This window comes from Aquarana catesbeiana, linkage group LG03 (genome assembly GCF_042186555.1).
Source record: "Aquarana catesbeiana isolate 2022-GZ linkage group LG03, ASM4218655v1, whole genome shotgun sequence".
Classification (NCBI taxonomy): Eukaryota; Metazoa; Chordata; class Amphibia; order Anura; family Ranidae; genus Aquarana; species Aquarana catesbeiana.
In genome coordinates this window covers 468,124,422-468,148,226 of record NC_133326.1, presented here as the reverse complement: position 1 = coordinate 468,148,226, position 23,805 = coordinate 468,124,422, and the positions used below count along the sequence as shown (strand labels likewise).

General features: G+C 45.7%; 1 protein-coding gene across 2 annotated transcripts in view; it reads right to left on the bottom strand.

The window, feature by feature from the left end:
* Positions 1–203: 203 nt before the first annotated feature.
* Positions 204–23,805, bottom strand: part of C1QTNF2 (C1q and TNF related 2) — a 72,845-nt gene continuing 49,243 nt past the window's right edge. Inside the window, exons 3-4 of one of the 2 annotated variants that reach the window (XM_073620863.1) lie at positions 9,282–9,539; positions 204–1,318 (exon numbers count right to left, since the gene is read on the bottom strand). In XM_073620863.1, coding sequence (XP_073476964.1) covers positions 663–1,318; positions 9,282–9,531 — 906 coding nt within the window. In that variant the 5' untranslated portion in view covers positions 9,532–9,539 and the 3' untranslated portion in view covers positions 204–662. The remainder of the gene's footprint in view (positions 1,319–9,281; positions 9,540–23,805) is intronic. The other variant, XM_073620862.1, reaches the window with a different exon arrangement.

Sequence of the window (23,805 nt, the reverse complement as noted above, 5' to 3'; positions counted from 1 at the left end):
TATAGAAGGCGGTTTGTCGCCGGTTTTTAAAAATATTTAAGAATATCCTAGAAGGGAAAAATAATAAAGATGCGACGGAAACAATCCACAATGATGTGAAAAAGGAGAAGAGATAAAGTTTGACACATAAAGTTGAAATAATGTCTCTCGGAAAATTTTCGCTGAAGTGGAAAAAAAAAAAAAAAAAAAAAAAGGACAGGACTACAAAACACCTCCCCCTTTCCTCTTCATAACATGACAAGTGGGTGGTCTGTAGTCCATAGAGAGCTGGGAACAATGCTAGCTAATAAAGAGTATGTCACAGGCAGAGAGTACATGAAGTTTCAGCTTAATAAGTTAATTGCTAGGGTTTACATACACTTTAAACATGAACAAGTGTACAGAGAGAAATTGACGATATAATAGTATGATTCACATTTACAATTTATTTTATAGGAATTCTAAATTACCTATTGTTAACTTGTAAATGAAACAATTCACTTTTGTTGTCACTTATAGATAAAGATGGCCTTTACTAACTGTTGTTTAATTTGAGCATAGTGGATGCTTGAAAATAGCTTGAATGCTACATGTTTCTACCAACATAAAGTTTACAACTCCTGGTTTCTTTACAGAAAATCAAATAAGCATTTGCAATGGCAAGACTGTCTATTTTGTGCAGTTCAACTCACACCCGTGGTTTCCTTTATCATGTTCTTATTATCCTTCTTTTCATCAAGATATTCTTGTTCTGGATAGATGAGGAAACCTGTAAATAAACTGTCTGTCCAGTATGGATCATAAAAAAGTCCATTCTGTTCAGAGTAAAAAATCTGTAGCCACACTTCATCTCCAGCTTTCAAAGGAAGAATGGTAGACCCTGATGCTATGTCATGGTTCCCAGTGTTGGCATCAAAAGTCTTGATTTTGTATTGGCCATTGTGAACTAATCCTATAGCCAAGTGCTTGTTTGCCAGGGTGATGTCGTATGTGAAGAAATAAGTACCAGGTATGCTACATATGTACTTCCCACTAGTGGCATTGTAGTGTCCTCCTTCATTCATAAGAACTTTATCAAACTTAATAGGTAGCCGTTCTCTGGGGTAACTTTTTGTGATGGCAACAGAAAATGCTGACTTTGCTTTTTTTGAGCCGCAAGTACATGGTCCAGGCATCCCTGTATCACCTTTCTTTCCTTTTGGTCCCTTATTTCCTGTTTCCCCCGCTGTCCCAGGATCACCTCGAATGCCTTTTGGACCTCGTGGGCCAGCTCGTCCAATGGCTCCCTGCTTACCCTTACCACCCTCTTTTCCTGGATTTCCCAATCTGCCAGGAGTACCTGCAAAACACAGATGATTACTGTTTTTATTGTATAGTATTACAATTGCTTACAGTGTAGCCTTATTAAAAAGTGGTGGGTGCCCCTGTTCAGATTACTTGTTTAGTTTTCTCATTAAAAGAAGGGTAGCTGCAGAAAGCAAACTTAAAACTGAACTCCAGGCAGTTAATTAAATAATTGAAATACATACAGTGCCTTGACAAAGTATCCATATCCTTGAAATTTTCCACATTTTTTCATGTTACAACCAAAAACGTAAATTTATTTTATGTGGTAGACCAACACAAAATGGCACATAATTGTGAAGTGGAAGGAAAATGATAAATGATTTTCAAAATTTTTTACAAATATCTGAAAAGTGTGGTGTGCATTTGTATTTAGCCCCCCCCCCCCCCCCCCGGGTCAATACTTTATAGAACCACCTTTTGCTGAAATTACAGCTGCAAGTCTTTTTAGGGATATCTCTACCAGCTTTGCACATCTAGAAAGTGACATTTTTGCCCATTCTTCTTTTGCAAAATAGCTCAAGCTCTGTCAGATTGGATGGAGAGTGTCTGTGAACAGCAATTTTCAGATCTTGCCACAGATTCTCAACTGTAGTTAGGTCTGGACTTTGGCTGGGCCATTCTGACACATGAATAAACCATTCCATTGTAGCTCTGGCTGTATGTATAGGGTCGTTGTCCTGTTGGAAGGTGAACCTCCACCCCAGTCTCAAGTCTTTTGCAGACTCTTAACAGGTTTTCCTCTAAGATTGTCCTGTATTTGGCTCCATCAATCTACCCATTAACTCTGACCAGCTTTCCTATCCCTGCTCAAGAAAAGCATCCCCATAACATGATACTGCCACCGCCATGTTTCACGGTGAGGATGTTGTGTTCAGGGTGATGTACAGTGTTAGTTTTCCACCACACATAGCGCTTTGCCATTAGGCCAAAAAGTTCAATTTTGGTCTCCCCTGACCAGAGCACCTTCCACATGTTTGCGGTGTCCCCCCCCACATGACTTCTCGCAAACTGCAAACGGGACGTCTTATGGCTTTCTTTCAACAATGGCTTTCTTCTTGCCACTCTTCCATAAAGACATTAAAGACATTAATATTAAAGGAGTGCAGCACATGTAAATCTTAATACATCTAGAGGCCCGTACACATGATCTGACTTTTTGACAACAAACATGCAATCTAGCTGTTTTAAGGCAACATCCGACCGTGTGTACGCTCCATCGGACAAACTTTTTCAGTTTTCATCGGACTTTTGTTGGCTGTGCGAACGGACAAACTTTCCGGTAACAAAAGTCCGATGGAGCAAAGTCTGATCATGTGTACACAAAGCCATCGGACTTTTGTAAACTACAGTACCTGCCTGCGAGAATGTTTCCAGCGCAATCCCATCGCGCTGGTTCTCGGCGACAGGGTACTGTACATCTCGCACTGGCTGCAATAGGAAAAACACATTTTTTAAAGGGGCTCCCGGATTCCGATAAGCCCTCCGCCCGCAGACCCCGACAACCAACGGCCAGGGTTGTCGGGAAGAGACCCTTGTCCTCATCAACATGAGGACAAGGTGCTTTGGGGTGGAGGAGGCCGCAGGGTGCCCCCTGCTCCAAAACGCCCACCCCCCATGTTGAGGGCATGCGGCCTGGTATGGTTCGGGAGGGGGGGGCGCTCGCTCCTCCCCACCCGCTTTCCTGACTGGCCTTGCTGCGTGCTCGGATAAGGGTCCGGTATGGATTGGGGGGGGACCCCCCCACACCGTTTTTTTGGCGTAGGGAGTTCCCCGTAAAATCTATACCAGACCTAAGGACTTGGAGGGGAACCCATGCCGTTTTTTTATTTAAAATTTGGCGTGGAGTTCCCCCTCATGATTCATACCAAACACCTGTCGGCAATGCTTGTCGCTCATCGCGAAAGGAACAAACACATTTTCCCTTTCCCGATGAGTAAGCTGGCTCCCGCGACGGGGCTCGCAGGTCTCAAATCTCGCCGATTACATCGGCGAGATTGACACAATATCGCGGTCACCTAAAGTAAAAACACGCATGCTCAGAACCAATGCAAAAGATCAGACAACAATACAGAAGTTGACCAAAGGGTGGTGGTAAAGAGCTGAAAAACCATGTGATTTGGTGAAAGTTGGATGAAAAAGTCCTGCCGTGTGTATGCTTAATTAGTTTACGGCCGACGCCCTTTGTACAAAAATCCATGGGAAAGTTTGTACAAAGTCCTATCGTGTGTATGGGCCTTTAAAAACAATATTATAAAAGACCAATGATAATCCAGAAAGAGTAGGAGGGGGACTAACAGTCCCAGCAAGCACTGAAAGATTCCATGATGATCTTTTAGTGTACACCTGCAATATTTATAACATTAGATACCTTTTGCACTGATTGATTATTTTATTTTTATACTCTTCCATAAAGGCCAGATTTGTGGAGTGCACAACTAATAGTTGTCCTGTGGACAGATTCTCTCACCTGAGCTGTGGATCTCTGCAGCTCCTCCAGAGTTACCATGAGCCTCTTGGCTGATCCTCGATTAATGCTCTCCTGGCCTGTCAGTTTAGGTGGACAGCCATATCTGGGGTGTTCCTTGGCTTTCATGATGATGTTTGTTCACTAAGGTTCTCTAACAAACCTCTGAGGGCTTCACAGAACACCTGTGTTTATACTGATATTAAATTACACACAGGTGGATTTACTAATTGGGTGACTTCTGAAGGCAATTGGTTCCACTGGATTTTAATTAGGGGTATCAAAGTAAAGGGGGCTGAATACAAATGCATGCCACACTTTTCAGATATTTATTTGTAAAAAATTTGGAAAACCATTTATCATTTTCCTTCCACGTCACAATTATGTGCCGCTTTGCGTTGGTCTATCACAAAATATCCCAATAAAATACATTTACGTTTCTGGTTTTAACATGACAAAATGTGGAAAATTTCAAGGGGTGTGAATACTTTTTCAAGGCACTGTATATGGGAACTGTTCTACCTGCCAAAAGTTTTTGTAAGCCTGTGAGACAGTATATCACTTCTGAAGTTCTTTCTACAGCAGGGGTCTCAAACTGGCAGCCCTCCAGCTGTTGCAAAACTACAAGTCTCATGAGGCATTGCAAGGGTGACAGTTACAAGCATGACTCCCACAGCCAGAGGCATGATGGGACTTGTAGTTTCGCAACAGCTGGAGGGCCGTCAGTTTGAGACCCCTGCTCTACAGACTACAAAACAGTTGTGCTATCCTAAGATGGACCGGCAGCATACTGCTGGATAATACTGTGCAGTATAGCCCAACTCAGTCAGAAGGTCACCCTTCCTTTTTCTAGTATGGTAACTGCTGCATAGAAGGTTAACATGAAGCTTGCATCAAAACAGATTAATGTACTTTTGCCAGTATTACAGTATTTAAGAATCACTTGACCCTTCCTTTTAGATTGTAAGCTCTAGCTCTGACTCCTTTTGTATTAAATTGTATTGTAACTATACTGTCTCCCTCCATTTTGTAAAGCTTTGTGCACACTGTTGGCTCTTAATATTGTAAATACTGTATTAGAACAATTAGATGCAGAGGTGTAACTATAGGGGTCACAAGGGGTCGCAATTGCAACCCAGCCCCTTTGCTCCAGGGGGCCCGTGCAGCTCACCTGTCATATTTGGTTCTACACCTGGATAGGAGGGACGGTGGTGGCAACATATAGCGAGACTGATGCCTTCCATTTTCCTCCTGCAGCTTCAGAGGAAAAATGAAGGGCATTGGTTTCTCTATATGCCGCCCCTCCTATCCAGGTCACTTGTTCCCAGCTATCCCTGAGCCCTTGTGTGGTCTCCTGGCCCCCCGCAGCACTTTCCTCTTCCCCTCTCCTGCCGGCTGCTGCAGGGGATGTTCCAGGATGGAGAGCAGGGGAAGGGGCTGGTAAATATGTCATTGGTTTATTTTAATGTGATAATCCTGAGAATAACACACCATAGTTGCCAACAGTCCCGATTTTCCCGGGACAATCCCGAATTTGGGACCCTCGTCCCGATTTAAGACTGTCCCGATAATTTTCCCGGGGTTTTGAGTTTGTCCCGAGAAAATCGGGAATGTTTTTGCTTAAAAACGGCAACGGCTACAAAAACATGGCCTCCGCCGCCACGAGTGTTATTCCCCCTTGTGTTTAGTGCAGCGGAGAGGGGCAGCCAATCGGCTTCTCTCTTCAGTGTGCCTTTTGGCTGCAGGGATTGGTGGCCCCTCCCCGCTCTCCACTGAACACAAGGAGGATGTTATCATCTGCCGCCACCGTCGCCGCCGCCCCTCCGCCCCGTGTGTCAGCTGCACAGACACTGCATGGGTGTCTTTTGGATGAGGTACAGGGAGAGATGGAGCTGGGCTCCTGATGTGAGGGGGGTCCGCTGGGGACTCCTGATGTAAGGGGGGGTCCGCTGGGGACTCCTGATGTAGGGGGGGTCCTCTGGGGACTCCTGATGTAAGAGGGGGTCCGCTGGGGATTCCTGGTGTGAGGGGGGTCCGCTGGGGACTCCTGATGTGAGGGGGGTCTGCTGGGGACTCCTGATGTGAGAGGGGGCTCCGCTGGGGACTCCTGATGTGAGGGGGGCTCCGCTGGGGACTCCTGATGTGAGAGGGGGCTCCGCTGGGGACTCCTGATGTGAGCGGGGGCTCCGCTGGGGACTCCTGATGTGAGGGGGGGCTCCGCTGGGGACTCCTGATGTGAGGGGGGGCTCCGCTGGGGACTCCTGATGTGAGCGGGGGCTCCGCTGGGGACTCCTGATGTGAGAGGGGGCTCCGCTGGGGACTCCTGATGTGAGAAGGGGGATCCACTGGGGACTCCTGATGAGAGGGGGGCTCCGTTGGGGACTCCTGATGTAAAGGGGGGCTCCGCTGGGGACTCCTGATGTGAGGGGGGGTCCGCTGGGGAATCCTGGTGTGAGGGGAGGGTCCGCTGGGGACGCCTGATGTGAGGGGGGGTCCACTGGGGACTCCTGATGTGAGGGGGGGTCCACTGGGGACATCTGATGTAAGGGGGGCACAGCTGGAGACATCTGATGTAAGGGGGGGCTCTGCTGGTGGCACCTGATGCAAGGACGGACTCTGCTGGGACACCTGATGCAAGGAAGGACTCTGCTGGTGGCAGGCGACATGGCAGGTGACACGCTCAGGGATCCCACTGATTCGGCATTATGGTGAGTTGAATGATTTAATTTTATATTACAATGTAATAATAGAAATAATGGGCTTCAATCATCCTGACACCATAACAATCATGGTGTCAGGGATGAAGTGCTAACACCAGGTGTTTGGAGTATCTTTATCTGCTGATTGTTAAACTTTCTAGAATACACATATTTCTATTGTTGCGTAGGATCTTTGGCTGCTGTCCCTCCATCTCTCTCCCCCCCTTTCCTTCTCCATCCCTCATTCATCTCAGACTCTAACCACACCCCATTTTAGCCACGCCCATTTAAGACATGCCCACTATTTAACGTAAACCACACCCATTCTGCGTGCGCCACATTTTTAGTTTTCCCCTGTGCCACGCCCACAAACGCATGCCCGCCCCCTAATTATAAGAAGACTCAGCCTACAGCCAAAAAAGTGTCCCTAAAAATTTTTTCACAATGTTGGCAACTATGACACACTAACTAACCCTAGGTGGCTATGTTCATTCTTTCACTGTATCTATAGAGGGAGCCTTGGTTGCCACCCAGGCTGGACTTCAAACATGTCTGCCTTTGTTAATCTTCATTACATGGGATTGATAGGATAAGATTGTTTTGCAATCTGGCTCACAGTAAGTGCCTAGGAGACTGCATTTCTGGCAAGATCAATAGGGATTCTCCACTTCCTGAAAATGCCCTTAACCTGAAAAAGAAAACAAATGTAGCCACCACATCTAAGCTGTATTGTATTACATTTTTTTTTCATGGGTTTAGTTATGCTTTAACCAAGTAAGTTCTTTACTTTTCAATGCATGCAGATCATATTTGTGCAAGCACCTTGCTTTAGGTCCTTGGCAGAGATATGAGGGTTTTACTTAGCATACCTAGAATATGATTTGAATGGAGCAGTTATAAAGAAATCCTACCTTTTATCATACAAATCAGCATTTGAAGCATAAAAAAACAACACTTATATAAGATGAAATAAAATGACTGGCAACTGTCACCAGAGGTACCTGAGAGATTTAGTGGTCTTCTAGAATGCAATAGGTCCTGGACCTTTCTTCAGATCACACTGCAGTTAAGGAATACAGCCTATTCAAAGGCTATTAATATTTATCTTACCCCAGCCAATCCCTGGGAGAGGGGCTTTCAGAAGATAAGCCTTTGGGGTGGGGGTCTGCTCAGATTCTCTCTCTCTCTCTCTCTCTCCTCTGCCCCTGGGAGGCAGCCTTTGTTGCAGAAGAGCGCTTAGTCCTCAGCCTGTGCCTGACTGAGGGCCTTGGAGGAACTTGAACATAAAATTGCTGGAAGACACTGTCTGTGAAAGCTCATCTAGAAGAGGGAACCCTTTCACCTAGGAGTGTCACTGGGGAGCTGTCTCTTGACACTGTGTGCAGGATCTTTTGTCTAGAGCTCCAGGTGTGCTTTGAGGGTTAGACGCCAGAGGCTGCTGCAAGAACTGTGACTGCCTTTACAGAGTCTCAGGCTCGGTTCACACCTAAACCAGCCACGGATTGCACAGGAATGTTGTGCGTCCCTGTTCTCCATTTCAGGTATGAATGGGGACAAATCTTTGCCTGAATTCAGCCCTGAAATGGAATGCTGAGAAAGCCGTATCCAATTCACATAGGTGTGAACCCAGCCTCAGACTAGCTAGCTGTCCCCTCTACCTTTAGCATTAATTAAAGTGGTTGTAAACTCTCCCTCATAAGTTTAGCCCATATCAAATCCTCATTACAAACCATTAAAATAGCTATATGTAAATGTCATCTTACTGCCTCCATTTGGTTGTAATCTGTCTTCTTGTTTCTGCTGCAATCACTGGTGCATGCGCATCTTTAACTTGATTCACGGCACGCTCTTTGTGCTGTCAGTCCATAACGATGTGTACCGTGTTCTTCATATCCGCTCATGGCACATCGCTGTGATCCCATGATATTGGTCTCATTCAACTTTTCCTGATACACCCCATGTGACCTTACATGTCACAGGGGGTGTAAACATTGTGACATCACGGCACACTGCAGCGAGACATGGTTGTTATGGTGATCCCAAAACTAGAGCGGGGTTTGGCTAAGAACCCCAATGAGCATGTGCGAGATTACAGATCAGACTAGTAGGAAGAGCAGAAGTATATTGCAAGACAGACTCAGAAGACCACATTTAAAATGGTGCTGCCTTTTCCTGGGAAGGAGAATTTTTTAAACCGCTGCAAAACAGTAAGAGACACACGATTGGGGGTATTACTAATGTGGAATGTGTTGGAATACATTGCTATACTATCTTATTTTAAAAAACAGCTTTATGGGGGGGGGTTACTTCCTCTTTAAGGCTGCTACAGAATCTGTCATTTAATGCCTGTGTTTTGGAGTATCTTGCATCCTCATCCCTCTACCCACTTGTGTTCAATTACTGCAGTAAATCTTCAAAAAGAAACCCCTAGACCAGGGATCCTCAAACTACGGCCCTGACTAGGCATGATGGGAATTGTAGTTCCTGAACACCTGGAGGGCCGCAGTTTGAAGACCCCTGCCCTAGACTAAGCCTGTGTTTAATTAGTCTGCTTTTGAACTGGTACTTGGGCCTGTCAGCCTCTGAACAGGTAAGGGAGGCCTATTTCTAGCAGCCCCTGCAGGGGTGAGCACTACACATGTCAAACAAAAAAAAATGTTCAGCCTGTTGTCACCTTTGTGTTTTGATTGAATGCATATCTTACGCTAGGTATCTGTTATGCCATTTGGGATGAAATTGTTCTATAATAATTAGGTATAGTCAAGAAGAAAGTAGACATTTTATTAGCATACCATCATCTCCTTTTTCTCCTTTGTCTCCATCCTTTCCATCTTTGCCATCTTTCCCTGGAAAGCCCATCCTTCCAATAGTACCTGTGGATCCAGGATGACCTGGAACTCCAGGTGGTCCAGGGGGTCCTGGCATGCTGCAGAGAAGCTCAGAGTTACCTTTGGAATAACGTAACTCTCCTTTTGCAGAACTGGTGAGCAGGTTATTGGCTGCACATGGAAAAATCCAAATCAGAACCATGAGTGAAATCATTTCTCAACCTATGATGTAATGAGAAAGAAAGTGAATATGGGTTAAAACCTGGAAATGAATGTAGCCAAGGGAAGATTGCAAGATGATTATTTCCGGGGCTAATTAATGTTACTCAATAGATAAGATAGCTATCCATTGCCTGTGCGGGAACATTTAGAGGCATGCCAGTGGTATCAATGGGAGAAATTGGTTGTTTAACGGGTCTGACAAAAAGTTATCTGAGGGGAGCTGCCATGTTATCAATCAAGAGCAATATACTGGTACTGTGATCTTTCCAATGAAACAGGGACTGCTATCATCAGTTCCTGGTGGGAGGATGCAAGGGGTCTTGGTGATGGGTACTATTGTCAACCTGCAATAGAAAGCTTGTTGTGTACCAATATCAGTTCCATGGATAGATGCAGGTGCCACCATAAGTCCAGAGGGGATATTGCCAATAGTATAGACAAAATCTTACTAATACGCCACCCTTCAAAGGAAAATGGATATAAGATCAAGCCACTATTCAGCCCCTGGCTCTAGCTTCATTGAGCTTAAGTTAAAGTGTCACTAAATCCACATCATAAATAACTATCGATAAATGCAATTACATGCTGTTTGTACTCACTCAATCGTGATGGGATTCATTTTCTGTATTGTGAAAAAAACCTGGTTGATCCTGCTACTCTCTATAGTTACATAGTTGCATAGTTAGTAAGGTTGAATAAAGACACCAGTCCATCCAGTTCAACCTGAGTGAGTGTCTACAATTATCCCTATTTATTTAAGGTACCCATATAGCGCCATCAATTCACGCAGCGCTCCACGCATACATCGCACACTCACATCGGTCCCTACCCTTCAAGGAGCTTACAGTCCAAGCTCCCCAACTCACATTCATACATAGTAGGGCCAATTTTGGACAGAAGCCAATTAACCTACCAGCATGTCTTTGGAGTGTGGGAGGAAACCGGAGTACCCAGAGGAAACCCACGCAGGCACAGGGAGAACATGCAAACTCCAGGCAGGTAGTGTCATGGTTGGGATTCAAACCAGCGACCCTTTTTACTGCTAGGTGAGAGTGTTACCCACTACACCACTGTGCTGTATCTCCACCTTCTATCCATGTCCCCAATTCAGCTAGGGATTTTGCAGCTGTGGTGGCAACTTTGCAAATGCTCAGTTTTCAGAGCGTATCTATGCTGAGCATTTTCTCCCTATCACATTTGAGCAACCCATGTGACTATATAGAGTCACACTTGTGGGCGTATACAGAGTGGTAAATGACAGCCCACTCCCTCCCTCCTCCTCCATGCCCACTAACCAGCTAAACACAATGGGGTGGGATATTACATGTAGATTACCGGTGGCTTTGTCTTCCTCTTATTCTAAGACACAGGCTGGAGGGGCGTGACAGCCTGTGACTGGTAGACTGGTAGAAATCCATCCCACACCACGTTATTTCCACGAAATAATAAAGATTTCATTTCAAATATACTGTATATTTATATGACAATTTTAAACAGCGCACTGATATTTATTTATTTATTTTTATTCTGTATTCCAAAGGCTGTTTTTTTTTATTTTGAACATGTGACCAGGACTAGAAGCTCCTTCTGCTTATGTTTCCCTGCATACAGGCTGGGAAAGAGCTGGATCATGTGACCGCTGTATCATAAATTAGGAAAAAAGGTACTTAAATCTTTTTTTTTTGCCATCCTCCACATACAGAAACAGAAGGGAAAATGTAAATTAAACAGTGTGTGTTTAGTAATGAAATTTACACTGCAACATTTGCTTGATGATCCCGCTGGCTGATTACAATATTCTTGCTTGAATGATTACAAATTGATCTATTATTTTCTTTGGTGAAGAGGACAATTCCTAATGTGCTGTAACTAGTGGCGGAATTACTGGGGTCGCAACAGTCGCACTTGCGACGGGGCCTGGCATTCCGCCACTGTCGAGGGGCCCAACGGGGTTGCTATTCACGGCTCTGAGCGGAGATCGTGTCTGTCATGAAACAGTAGCACTGATAGAAGCACCAGCATTAACGTTCTATTTGCCCATCTGTCCTCTCTGGCAGGGGATGAGAGAGGACACACAGCTGATCTCACGGCTCCCCCTTCCCCCCCTTCTCCCCCCTCCTGTGTGCTTCGCCGGCAGTCAAGTGTGAAGCTAAAGAGCTCACATTTCCCGTGGAGCACACAGGAGAGAGGAGGGGGGAGAAGGGGGAGCCATGAGATCAGCTGTGTGTCCTCTCTCATCTCCTGCCAGAGAGCAGGGCCATCTTTAACGCGGGTCAAACAGGGCATCTGCCCCGGGCCTTGTCTTTGCTGCCCTGTTTCCCCCGAACTGTCCGCAAATTGGGGCCCCTTGATGGCACCGCAGAGCACACCGGGGACACGGGAAGCAGAGCTGTATTAGCCAGCAGAGAGGGGGTGGGGCCAGGAGCTCCACTGACACGCTGAGGCACCCTATGCAGCCTGTGTACTCAGAAGGGAGCGGCTGTAGAAGGTGAGAAGGAGATTTGAGTGGGAGTCCCGCCCCAGACCTCTAAAAGTGTATGAAGAGTCCAGCTGGCCAGGTATGTCCTTCCCCCATAGACTTCCTGAATGCTATCCTAAACCCTGAGCTGTTGTACAACTGCAAAGCTGTGCATTCTGAAAGTTCTCTCACCGTCTCTTGTAGTAAGTCCGTCGTCTCCTGTAGTAAGTCCGCCGTCTCCTGTAGTATGTACGACGTCTCCTGTAGTATGTCCGCTGTCTCTGACCATTTCCTGTAGTATGTCCGCAGTCTCCTGTATTATGTCTATAGTCTCCTGTAGTATGTCCGCCGTCTCCTGTAGTATGTCCGTCGTCTCTGACCATCTCCTGTAGTATGTCCGCAGTCTCCTGTATTATGTCTGTAGTCTCCTGTAGTAAGTCTGTCTCCTGTAGTAAGTCCGCCATCTCCTGTAGTATGTCCGCCGTCTCCTGTAGTAAGTCTGCCGTCTCCTGAAGTAAGTCCGCCGTCTCCTGAAGTAAGTCCGCCGTCTCCTGAAGTAAGTCCGCCGTCTCCTGTAGTATGTCCGCAGTCTCCTGTAGTATGTCCGCAGTCTCCTGTAGTATGTCTGCCGTCTCCTGTAGTATGTCTGCAGTCTGACCGTCTCCTGTAGTATGTCTGCAGTCTGACCGTCTCCTGTAGTATGTCTGCAGTCTCTGACCATCTGTTGTAGTATGTCTGCAGTCTCTGACCATCTGTTGTAGTATGTCTGCAGTCTCTGACGTCTCCTATAGTATTTCTGCAATCTCTGACTGTCTCCTGCAGTATGTGTATTAATGTGCTGCTTTTCTTGCTCAATTATTTGGGATTGCTCAGTGAGTGGTAATGATGTGCAATAACCTGTAGCAACCAGTCAGTAAACAATAGTGATCTGCTGTAATCTCTAACAACCAATCAGTGAGTGGTAATGATGTGCTGTAACCACTAGCAACCAATCAGTGAACAATAGTGATCTGCTGTAATCTCTAGCAACCAGTTAGCAGTAATGTTGTGCTGTGACCTTCTTTCAACCAATCAACAAGCAGAAATTATGTGTTGTAACCTCTAGCAACCAGTCAGTGAGCGATAATGATAGGCTGTGAACTCTGGCAACCAATTGCAATCACTGGGTGATCTGCTGCAGTAAACTGATTTAGAGTCTACCTGCTATTTTTTTTTTGTATGCCTGGAGGGCATGGAGGGAATGGAGGGCCCAAGAAAATGCCCGGTCCAATCAATATTAAAGACGGCCCTGCCAGAGAGGACGGACGGGCAAATAGAACGTTAATGCCAGTGTCTCTGTGCTACTGTTCCATGACAGACACCGATCTCCGCTCAGAGCCGTGCTGTCCTGAGAAGGCAGATGGCACTGATGGAAATTAATAGCATTCACCGAAGAGTACTGATAGAAGGAACTGATGGGCACTGATAAAGGCACTGATAGGAGGCACTGATAGGAGGCACTGATGGGCATTGATAGGAGGGCACTGATGGGCACTGATAGGAGGCACTGATGGGCACTGATAGAAGGCACTGATGAGCACTGATGGGCACTGATAGAAGGCACTGATAGAAGACACTGATGGGCACTGATAGAAGGCACTGATGAGCACTGATAGAAGGCACTAATGGGCACTGATAGAAGGCACTGATGAGCACTGATAGAAGGCACTAATGGGCACTGATAGAAGGCACTGATGGGAACTGATAGAAGGCACTGATGAGCACTGATAGAAGGCACTGATGGGCACTGATAGAAGGCACTAATGGGCACTGATAGGAGGCATTTATGGTCACTGATAGGAGGCACTAAAGGGCACTGATAGGAGGAATTTATGGGCACCGATGAACACTGATGGAAGGCACTGATGGGCACTGATAGAAGGCACTAACGGGCACTGATAGAAGGCACTGATGGGCACTGATAGAAGGCACTGATAGGAGGCATTAATGGTCAGTGATAGAAGGCACTGATGGGCACTGATAGGAGGCACTAATGGGCACTGATAGGAGGCATTTATGGGCACTGATAGGAGGCACTGATGGGCACTGATAGGCTGCACTGATAGCTGGCATTGATGGGCACTGAGGAACACTGATAGGCAGAACTCAGGCAGTATTGATGGGCTTTGATGGGCAGAATTGAAGAGTACTGATAGGTGGCACTGATGGATGTTGTTAGGTGGCATTGATGAGCACTGATAGGCAGCATTGATGGGCACTGATAGATGGCACTGATGATTGAGGCACTGATTATCAGTGTAAACAATTTACTGACATTCTTGACAGTTAACAGCAGTCCTTTCCTAACACAGACACAGCGTGGGAGGAAAGGGCTGCGGATAACCGGCAAGTCTGTTTACATGTGATCAGCTGATCACATGGTAAAAGGCCGCTGTGATTGCGCTGGATGCACGTCCCAGGAGTCATGCGGGAAGCACAGTTTTGGGAGGATGTCCATGGACACCCCCCCCCAAAATTGAAGCCCGGGGCTCGGATGGAAAGGGGGCAGGGGGGCCCATCATGGTTTTTTGCACTGGGGCCCTGAAGGTTCTAGTTACGCCTCTGGCTGTAACCTTTTTTGTCAAAACAAGTTTAAATGAGTAATTAAATTAACCATTAAAGCAGGGGTCTCCAAACTTTTTTAAACAAAGGGCTAGTTTACTTTCCTTCAGGCTTTAGGGGGGTCGGACTGTGGTCAGTGTGAGTAGAAAATGTCCCGGCATCACTGGGAGTAAACACTGCCCCATCATTGGTTTTAACAGGAGACATAGTGCTCCATTGTTGGTTTTAGCCAGAGGAACAGTGCCCCATGGTCGGTATCAATGGGAGGAATAGTGCCCCATCGACAGTGTCAGTGGGAGGAAGAGTGCCCCATTAATGGTGTCAGATGGAGAAATAGTGCCCCATCATTAGTCTTAGCAGGAGGGATAGTGCCCCATCTATGGTGTCAGTGGGAGGAAGGGTGCTCTATTAATGGTGCCAGTGGGAGGAATAGTGCCTCATCATTGGTGTCAGTTGGAGGAATAGTGTCCCAAGGGCCAGGTAGAGGCAAGCAAATGGCCACAGTTTGGAGCCCACTGCATTAAAGCATTGTCTTGTTATTTAGTTATGACTGTTACTTGAAACAGAACTATTCATGGCAGAAGTTGCTCATCTCCCCACCTTCGTCCAGGAAGTCGTGATGACAAAACTCTTTGGATCGTGGCTGTATGGCAACGGGAAGTGACATGTAAGAAAGTATCGGAGGTGTTCCGAGACAATCCGATGAGGTTCCAAGTGCGGATTGCTACAATGCCCTAGGAATTTCTTTTCCATGCTTGTTTTAATGTTTTAAACGTAAGTGCAATGTATGAAGATTTTTAATAAACTGTATATGTTTGTGAAACATACTACACTAGTGGGGCCTTTCCTTTGTCTCCTCATCTATGAGCAAGCTACACCTATATCAGCAGTCGTGGATATCATTTTGTTGGATTTATTAACCCTGTGTGGGTACACTGCTTGACTGCCGAACACAAGAATGTAGGTGAGTTTACATCTTATGAGAGAGGTGACTGGCGCACTCACGGTGTGGTGTGAAGATTTCAGCTGTGTTGGAGGACTGTTTCTATGCACTGGACTCTCTACACTCTCATTTAATAATGATGTGCTTTATGGCACAGTGGTGAATGGGTGTATTTTATATTAATGGTTAATCATGTATTAATTTATTTACTATTGTATGTAGGGGAAAGAGTAGGGCATTCAAATAAAGGTAAGCTGGAAAGGAACCAATGTGCAAGATAATATCAGATGATGGCTGCATAAAATGTATTAGGCTAGGGAAATGTGTTTAAGGAACCATTCACACCACAATACAGCATGCTTCAACACACATTTCCTTGCATTAACGCGTGTTGCATTAGGCAGCCACCTTTTTTTAAAGGTCTCTAAATGGCCCTCAATGCACAAAAAATATTTTTTTTACCTGCACTTGTTGCAATATGGCTGACGGGGCATGAATTTATGGGCACCGATGAGCACTGATGGGAGGCACTGATGGGCACTGATAGAAGACACTAACAGGCACTGATAGAAGGCACTGATGGGCACTGATAGAAGGCACTGATAGGAGGCACTAATGGTCAATGATAGAAGGCACTGATGGGCACTGATAGGAGGCACTGATGGGCACTGATAGGAGGCATTTATGGGTACTGATAGGAGGCACTGATGGGCACTGATAGAAGGCACTGATGAGCACTGATAGAAGGCACTGATGAGCACTGATAGAAGGCACTGATGGGCACTGACAGAAGGCACTGATGGGCACTGATAGAAGGCACTGATGGGCACTGATAGAAGGCACTGATGAGCACTGATAGGAGGCACTGATAGAAGGCACTGATGAGCACTGATAGAAGGCACTGATGGGCACTGATAGAAGGCACTAATGGGCACTGATAGGAGGCACTTGTTGCAATATGGCTGACGGTATAGGTTACACACCTATTGTTACCCTTCTTCCATTTCAATAAATTCTACCTACAGTCATTCCAGTTGTATGGGCCCTATCATAAATGTTGTTTTATAAAAATATGCTAAAAATAGCTGGCTATAAAAAAAGAAACTTGGGACACACTGATGTTATATGATGTCATATGATTTTATGAGGATATTTTCTAAAATATTGGAAATAAGGTTGCCAATTTGAAATGTAAACTTTTGAATAAAAACTAAAATCACAAACCTAATCAACATTTTCACTGAACACTATATGAAAATAAGAGTTGTGTGACATAAAGGCAACCCACTAGTACAATGTATTTGGGGAGAAATGACCTAGTATATTTTAAATTGTGTATCATATTTAGATTAAATCATTTTTAAGGAAAAAAAAAACATTTTGTATGCACATATATTCTTTAAAATTGACTTAAAGTATATCTAACCCCCCCCCCGCCAATATATATGTATATGTATATATATATATATATATATATATATATATATATAGATATAGATATTGCAGTATTGCAGCTTACAAGTCCATGGGTGTGCTGGCTGCATCAGTAAGCTCTTTTCAGGCTAAATACACGAAAAGTACAGAAACTACTTATTGATCTGTAGCCTCCCTGGCGGTTTTCCCGAGTGTGGCTCGGGGTTAAATTTCAGTCCCATTAGCGGTAACCCCGAGCCACACTCGGGATCGCATTGCAGGATCCTGGGGCAGCGTTACTTACCTTGTCCCCGGGATCCTGCGATGTCCCCCGCAGTGTCCGAGGGCTCCGTCCTCCTCCGAAGCCTCTCCGTGCCAGGCTCCGTTCCCTGCGAGCGGCACGACGCACGGGGGCGGAGCCTGGCGGCAAATTCAAAAAAATGTCAAAATCATAACACATACAGTACTGTAATCTTACAGATTACAGTACTGTATGAAATTATTTCACATCCCTTTTGTCCCCAGTGCTCTGGCCCATGCCCTGCATGCAGTTTTACATGATATACACTGTTCTTTCTGCCTGGAAACTGGAGATTGTCCATAGCAACCAAAAAGTGTCCCTTTACGTCAAAAGTGGCTTTAGACCAGCTAGAAAACAGCGATAGTAAATTAGAACACTTGCAGAATTGAGCGATAGTGAATTGTGGGGAAATTTATTTTATTACTATTTTTTTTTATTTTTTTTAATTATTTATTTTTATTTATTATATTATAATTTATGTTTTTGTGTTTCAAACTTTATCATACCCGGGATATCTACTAGACTCTGGTTTGGACAGATTTAAGTGTGTTATTGTTAAGATTTACAGACCTACAATATAAAACGCCAAATTTCCATGCAAAATAATTGTACCGCTTTTAGCACCTAAAATCCGAAATAATCATACCGCCAGGGAGGTTAAAGTGCTGAAGTTGAACAACAGATGATGCTAAGTGTTGCACAAGCAAAGATTCATGACCATGAGTTTGTAAGTGCTGTAAAATCAACGTTCTTCAACACCACTGGCAAAACAAACTGCTGTGCTCCAGAGTGTCTCTTTAACTACAGTACTTAACCCTTTCATGACTAAGCCTATTTTTGAAATTTGGTGTTTACAAGTTAAAATCCGTATTTTTTGCTAGAAAATTACTTAGAACCCCCAAACATTATATATATTTTTTTAGCAGAGAATCTGTTTTAAACGCAAATTTTTGGAAAAGGGACACTTCCATGAATTTTTAAAAATCCAAACAGTAAAGTTACCCCAATTTTTTTGTATAATGTGAAAGATGATGTTACGCCGAGTAAATAGATACCAAACATGTCACGCTTTATTATTGCACGCACTCGCGGAATGGCGACAAACTATGGTAGCTATGAATTTCCATAGGCGACGCTTTAAAATTTTTTTACGGTTACCAGGTTAGAGTTACAGAGGAGGTCTAGGGCTAGAATTATTGCTTTCGCTCTGAAGATCATGGCGATACCTCACATGTGTGATTTGAACACCATTTACATATGCAGGCGCGACTTCCGTATGCGTTTTCTTCGCTGCGCGAGCTCGCGGGGACGGGGCGCTTTAAAACATTTTTAATTTTTTTTATTTATTTTATTTATTTTTATACTTATAAATTGTGTTTTTAAAAAAGTTTTTTTTTTTTTTTTTTTTTTACTTTTATTGCTGTCACAAGGAATGTAAACATCCCTTGTGACAGTAATAGGTGGTGACAGGTACTCTTTAGACCCCCGATCCCTCCTCTGCACTTCAAAGTATTCAGATCGCCGAAAATGGCGATTCTGAATATTGTGTATTTTTTTAAATTCGGCGCCATTGGCAGCCGAGTAAACGGGAAGTGACGTCATGATGTCGCTTCAGCGTTTACATTGAGAAGGCTGGAACGAAGCCACCCATAGCTTCGTTCCAGCCCGCCCACAGCCGCCGGAGGCAGCCGATTGGACACCGGGCCTACTGATCGCACGGGAGGCCCGGTAAGAGCGGCGGGAGGTGGCAGGAGGGGGGGCGTCCCCTCCCGCTCCTCCGGTATAACAGCCGAGCGGCTTTTACCTGCATCGGTTGTTATATACGGATAGCCGATCGCCCGCTCGAAACAACGGTACCAGGATGATGCCTGCAGCTGCGGGCATCATCTCGGTATAACCCCCGAAAGCCGAGTACGCACATCTGCGTACGGTCGGCGGGAAGGGTTAGGACCTAGCCTATTTTTCAGACTTGGTGTTTACAAGTTAAAATCAGTTTTTTTTTTGCTAGAAAAAAGAATGCATAAAGGTAAAAAAAACCTTGGGCCTTTACAACCTCATTTACTAAGCTATAGGGATACAACTTAATTTAACCTCCTGACATCCGGCCGTAGCCGAATGACGACTTCAGCGCGGATGTCAATTCCCGGGAGGCCGTCATATGACGGCCTCCCCTTTCCTCGCTCTCCATGCGCGCTCACGAGCGCGCAACGGGGAAATTCTGTGTTGGCTGTGTCCCTTGGACACAGCCAATCACAGATCACTGTAAACGGCCAATCACAGCGGCTGTTTACACCGCGATCGCTGCCTCCAATGAGAGATGATCTGAAATGTAAACAATTGAGATCATCTCTCATTGCCGGCTCTCTCTCCTCACACAGAGACAGCGTGTGAGGAGAGAAAGATCTGTCAGCGTTCTGTGAGTGTTCCTGTGTGATTTACTGTGTATCAAGTGCCCACAGTGCCCATCATTACAGTGCCCCATCAATACAGTGCCCCATCAGTACAGTGCCAATCGGTGCCCACCTGTGCCAATCGGTGCACACCTGTGCCAATCGGTGCACACCTGTGCCAATCGGTGCCCACCTGTCTGCCCAGCGGTGATCAGTGTCCAGCTGCACATCTGCACAATCAGTGACCACCTGTGCCACCTCATCAGTGCCCACCTGTGCCACCTCATCAGTGCCCACCTGTGCCACCTCATCAGTGCCCACCTGTGCCAATCAGTGCCCATCTGTGCTGCCTCAGTGCACATCTGTGCTGCCTTAGTGCACATCTGTGCAATCAGTGCACATCTGTGCCGCCTCATCAGTGTCCATCTGTGCTGCTCCATCTGTGCCGCCCCATCTGTGCCGCCCCATCTGTGCCGTCTCATCAGTGCCCAGCTGTGCCACCTCATCAGTGCACATCTATGCAATCTCAGTGCACATCTGTTCCACCTCATCAGTGCCCACCTGTGCCGCCTCATCAGTGCCCACCTGTGCCACCTCATCAGTGCCCACCTGTGCCCCCTCAGTGCCCACCTGTGCCGCCTCATCAGTGCACATCTGCACATCTGTTCCACCTCATTAGTGCACATCTGTTCCACCTCATCAGTGCACATCTGTTCCACCTCATCAGTGCCCATCTGTGCCACCTCAGTGCCCATCTGTGCTCATCAGTGCCGCCTCATCAGTGCCCATCAGTGCAGGCTTAGCAACCATGGCCAAAAGAAGCTTTTCCGACGAGGAGGCGTACCAAATACTGTCCCAGGCCGACGAGAGCAACGGGGAGCTCTCTTTTTCAGATTCCCTTTCCGACTCCGATTCCGAGTCGGACATAAATTATGAGCCAGTCCTCAGTAGTGGAACACTGAGTGACTCAGAGGAGGAAGAGATTCGGCCCGCCAAACGAAGGCATTCTGGTGGGGAGGCAGTGGCATCTACCAGCACCGCAGTCCCATCCACCAGTATGGCAGTCCCATCCACCAGCACGGCAGTCCCATCCACCAGCACGGCAGTCCCATCCACCAGAACGGCAGTCCCATCCACCAGCACGGCAGTCCCATCCACCAGCACGGCAGTCCCATCCACCAGCACCGCAGTGCCTCGGCAAGAAAGGCCAAGGACCCATGCCAGCCTTCCCTATGCCCTGCAGAACCCCTTGTGGCTTCCTCCTAATTCAGGAGAAGCCAACATCCCCCTTTCACTGCCCAGCCAGGAGTCCAGGTGAACACGGAGAATTTTTCCCCAATAGATTTTTTTAATTTATTTTTTACCGAGAACATGCTGTCAAGTATTGTGGCCCAGTGCAACCTTTATGTACAGCAATTAATTGCGAATAATCCAACATCCTACTATGCCCATCCCTACGAATGGAGAGACCTAACGGTGGAGGAGTTGAAGGTTTTTTTAGGGCTCACATTTAACATGGGACTCACGAAAAAAAACACTTTGCTGTCCTATTGGTCAACCCACCCCTTCCAACACATGCCAGTATACTCCAAGGTAATGCCCAGAAACAGATACCTCATGATATTGAGGTTTCTTCATTTCAACGATAATACCCAGTGCCCTCCCCGAAATGACCCAAACTATGATAGACTTTTCAAAATTCGGCCACTTTTAAATTATTTTTCTGCACTATTCCCCCTGCTGTTTACCCCGGACAAAAACATATGTGTGGATGAGTCCATTGTTAAGTTTAGTGGCAGGCTTAAAATAAAGCAATATATTCCCAGTAAAAGGGCCCACTATGGGGTGAAGGTATACAAATTATGTGACCGAGTCACAGGTTACTTGTATGCCTTCAAAGTGCATGAAGGGAAGGACACCCAGCTGCAACCCCCTAATTGCCCAGACTACTTGGGATCAAGCGGGAAAATTGTTTGGGACCTCACATACCCCCTACTGGAGAAAGGCTACCACCTGTATGTAGATAACTTCTACACATCTCTGCCCCTGTTCCACAACCTGCATCGGAAGAAGACGCCCGCATGTGGTACCATTAAAAAGAACCAGAAGGGCTTTCCTCAAAGTCTGGTCAATAAAAAATTGAGAAAAGGAGAAACGGCGAGTCTACGAAACAACGAGATTTTGGCAGTGAAGTGGAGAGACAAAAGAGATGTGTACATGTTGTCTTCAATCCACGATGATACCTTCATGGAAATCCCCAGAAGAAATGGCCCCATACAGAAACCTAAATGCATCTTTGACTATAATTTGTTTATGGGGGGAGTCGACTTGAATGACCAGATGCTGGAACTGTACCCTGCTACAAGACGGACATACCATTGGTATAAGAAAGTCGCAAGTTATTTTTTTCATTTGGCCATCTACAATTCTTATGTCATTTATCGTAACTCCACCCAAAACCCCAAACGCTTCCTTGGCTACCAGGAGGAAGTTTTACATTCCCGAATGGCCCCCCAGAAAACATCCGATCTGATGTTCTAAGTCGACTCTCCGAACGCCACTTTCCAGATAAGATCCCACCCAAACCAACAGGCCAACGACGGCAAAAAAAATGTAAGGTGTGTACCAGAGCTGGATTCAGAAGAGACACATCTTATTATTGTGCACAATGTCCTTCTGAAGCAGGCCTCTGCGTAGGTGAATGTTTTCGTCGTTACCATACTTCACTAAATTATTAGTGAAGTATGGTAAACGTAAGCCTCCGTTCCTGCAATTTACCCTCACACCCCTTATGCCACTGCCTCCGCTGTAACTGACCCTGGCTTGTTATTTGACCACGCTTCTGCCTAACGATTCTGTACATACCTCTGCCTGATCTGGAACTGACCTTGGACTGTTTGACCATGAAATTTGCCTGCCTCTTGGACTGATCTTGTACCCTGATACTGGACTAGTGGGATTCAACACAGGGGTCTCACATATGTGAGGGGCTCCAGAATTGTTTTTCCGGATGAAGAAAACAATTTTTTTTGTTTTCTCAATCCTAGATTAGGGTCTGGAGACTCGGAGGCTTCAAAGAGATTTGGGTGGGAGAAGCCTCTACCCCTGTCCCCATTCTGTCCTGAACGAGGCCCTACTTCTGCCTGTAGGACTTACTGCCGTCATGCCTCTGCCTGTTGCACTGACCACACCACATGGACCTGCCTACTACCAGGACCAATATTTTTGGCACTGCGGACAATATCTCTGCCTGCACTGACCCTGGACTTTATATGGACAGTGACCCTGCCTGCTGCCTGGACAATTGTGTTCGCCGCTGCTGACCAAGTCCCTGCCTGCTGCCTGGACCAGTGCTATCCTCCTGTGTACAACTGCGCTACTACAACCACAGGTAATCTTTTTTGTTTACGCTTTGCTCAGCATAATGTATTTTGGGTTGTAATTCTTGGTATGTGCATGCTATGTGTCCCTGGAACACCTGACGGTGTTCCTTGCATGTTGGATCTCTGTTTGTGGCCAGGCTGTGTAGAAGTCTCACACATGTGGTATCGCCATACTCATGAGGAGTAGCAGAATGTATTTTGGGGTGTCATTTTTGCTATCCAAATGCTATGTGTTGGAAATATCTTATAAACGGACAACTTTGTGTAAAAAAAATGCGTTTTCATTTTTTTTCCACATTTTTCAAAAACTTCTGGAAAAAAATGAACCATTCAAAAGACTCATTATGCCTCATAGATTATACGTTGGGGTGTTAGCTTTCCAAAATGGGGTCATTTTGTGGGTGTTTCCATTGTCCCGGTGCTCCAGGGCCTTCAAAAATGTAATAGGTGGTTGAGAAATGTGATGTGTAATTTATGCTCCTAGAACACCTGATGGTGCTCCATGCATGTTGGGCCTCTGTATGTGGCCAGGCAGTGAAAAAGTCCCACACATGTGGTATCGTAATACTCGGGAGGAGTAGCAGAATGTATTTTGGGGTGTCATTTTTGCTATCCAAATGCTATGTGTTGGAAATATCTTATAAATGGACAACTTTGTGTAAAAAAAAATGCGTTTTCATTTTTTTTCCACATTTTTCAAAAACTTCTGGAAAAAAATGAACCGTTCAAAAGACTCATTATGCCTCATAGATTATACGTTGGGGTGTTAGCTTTCCA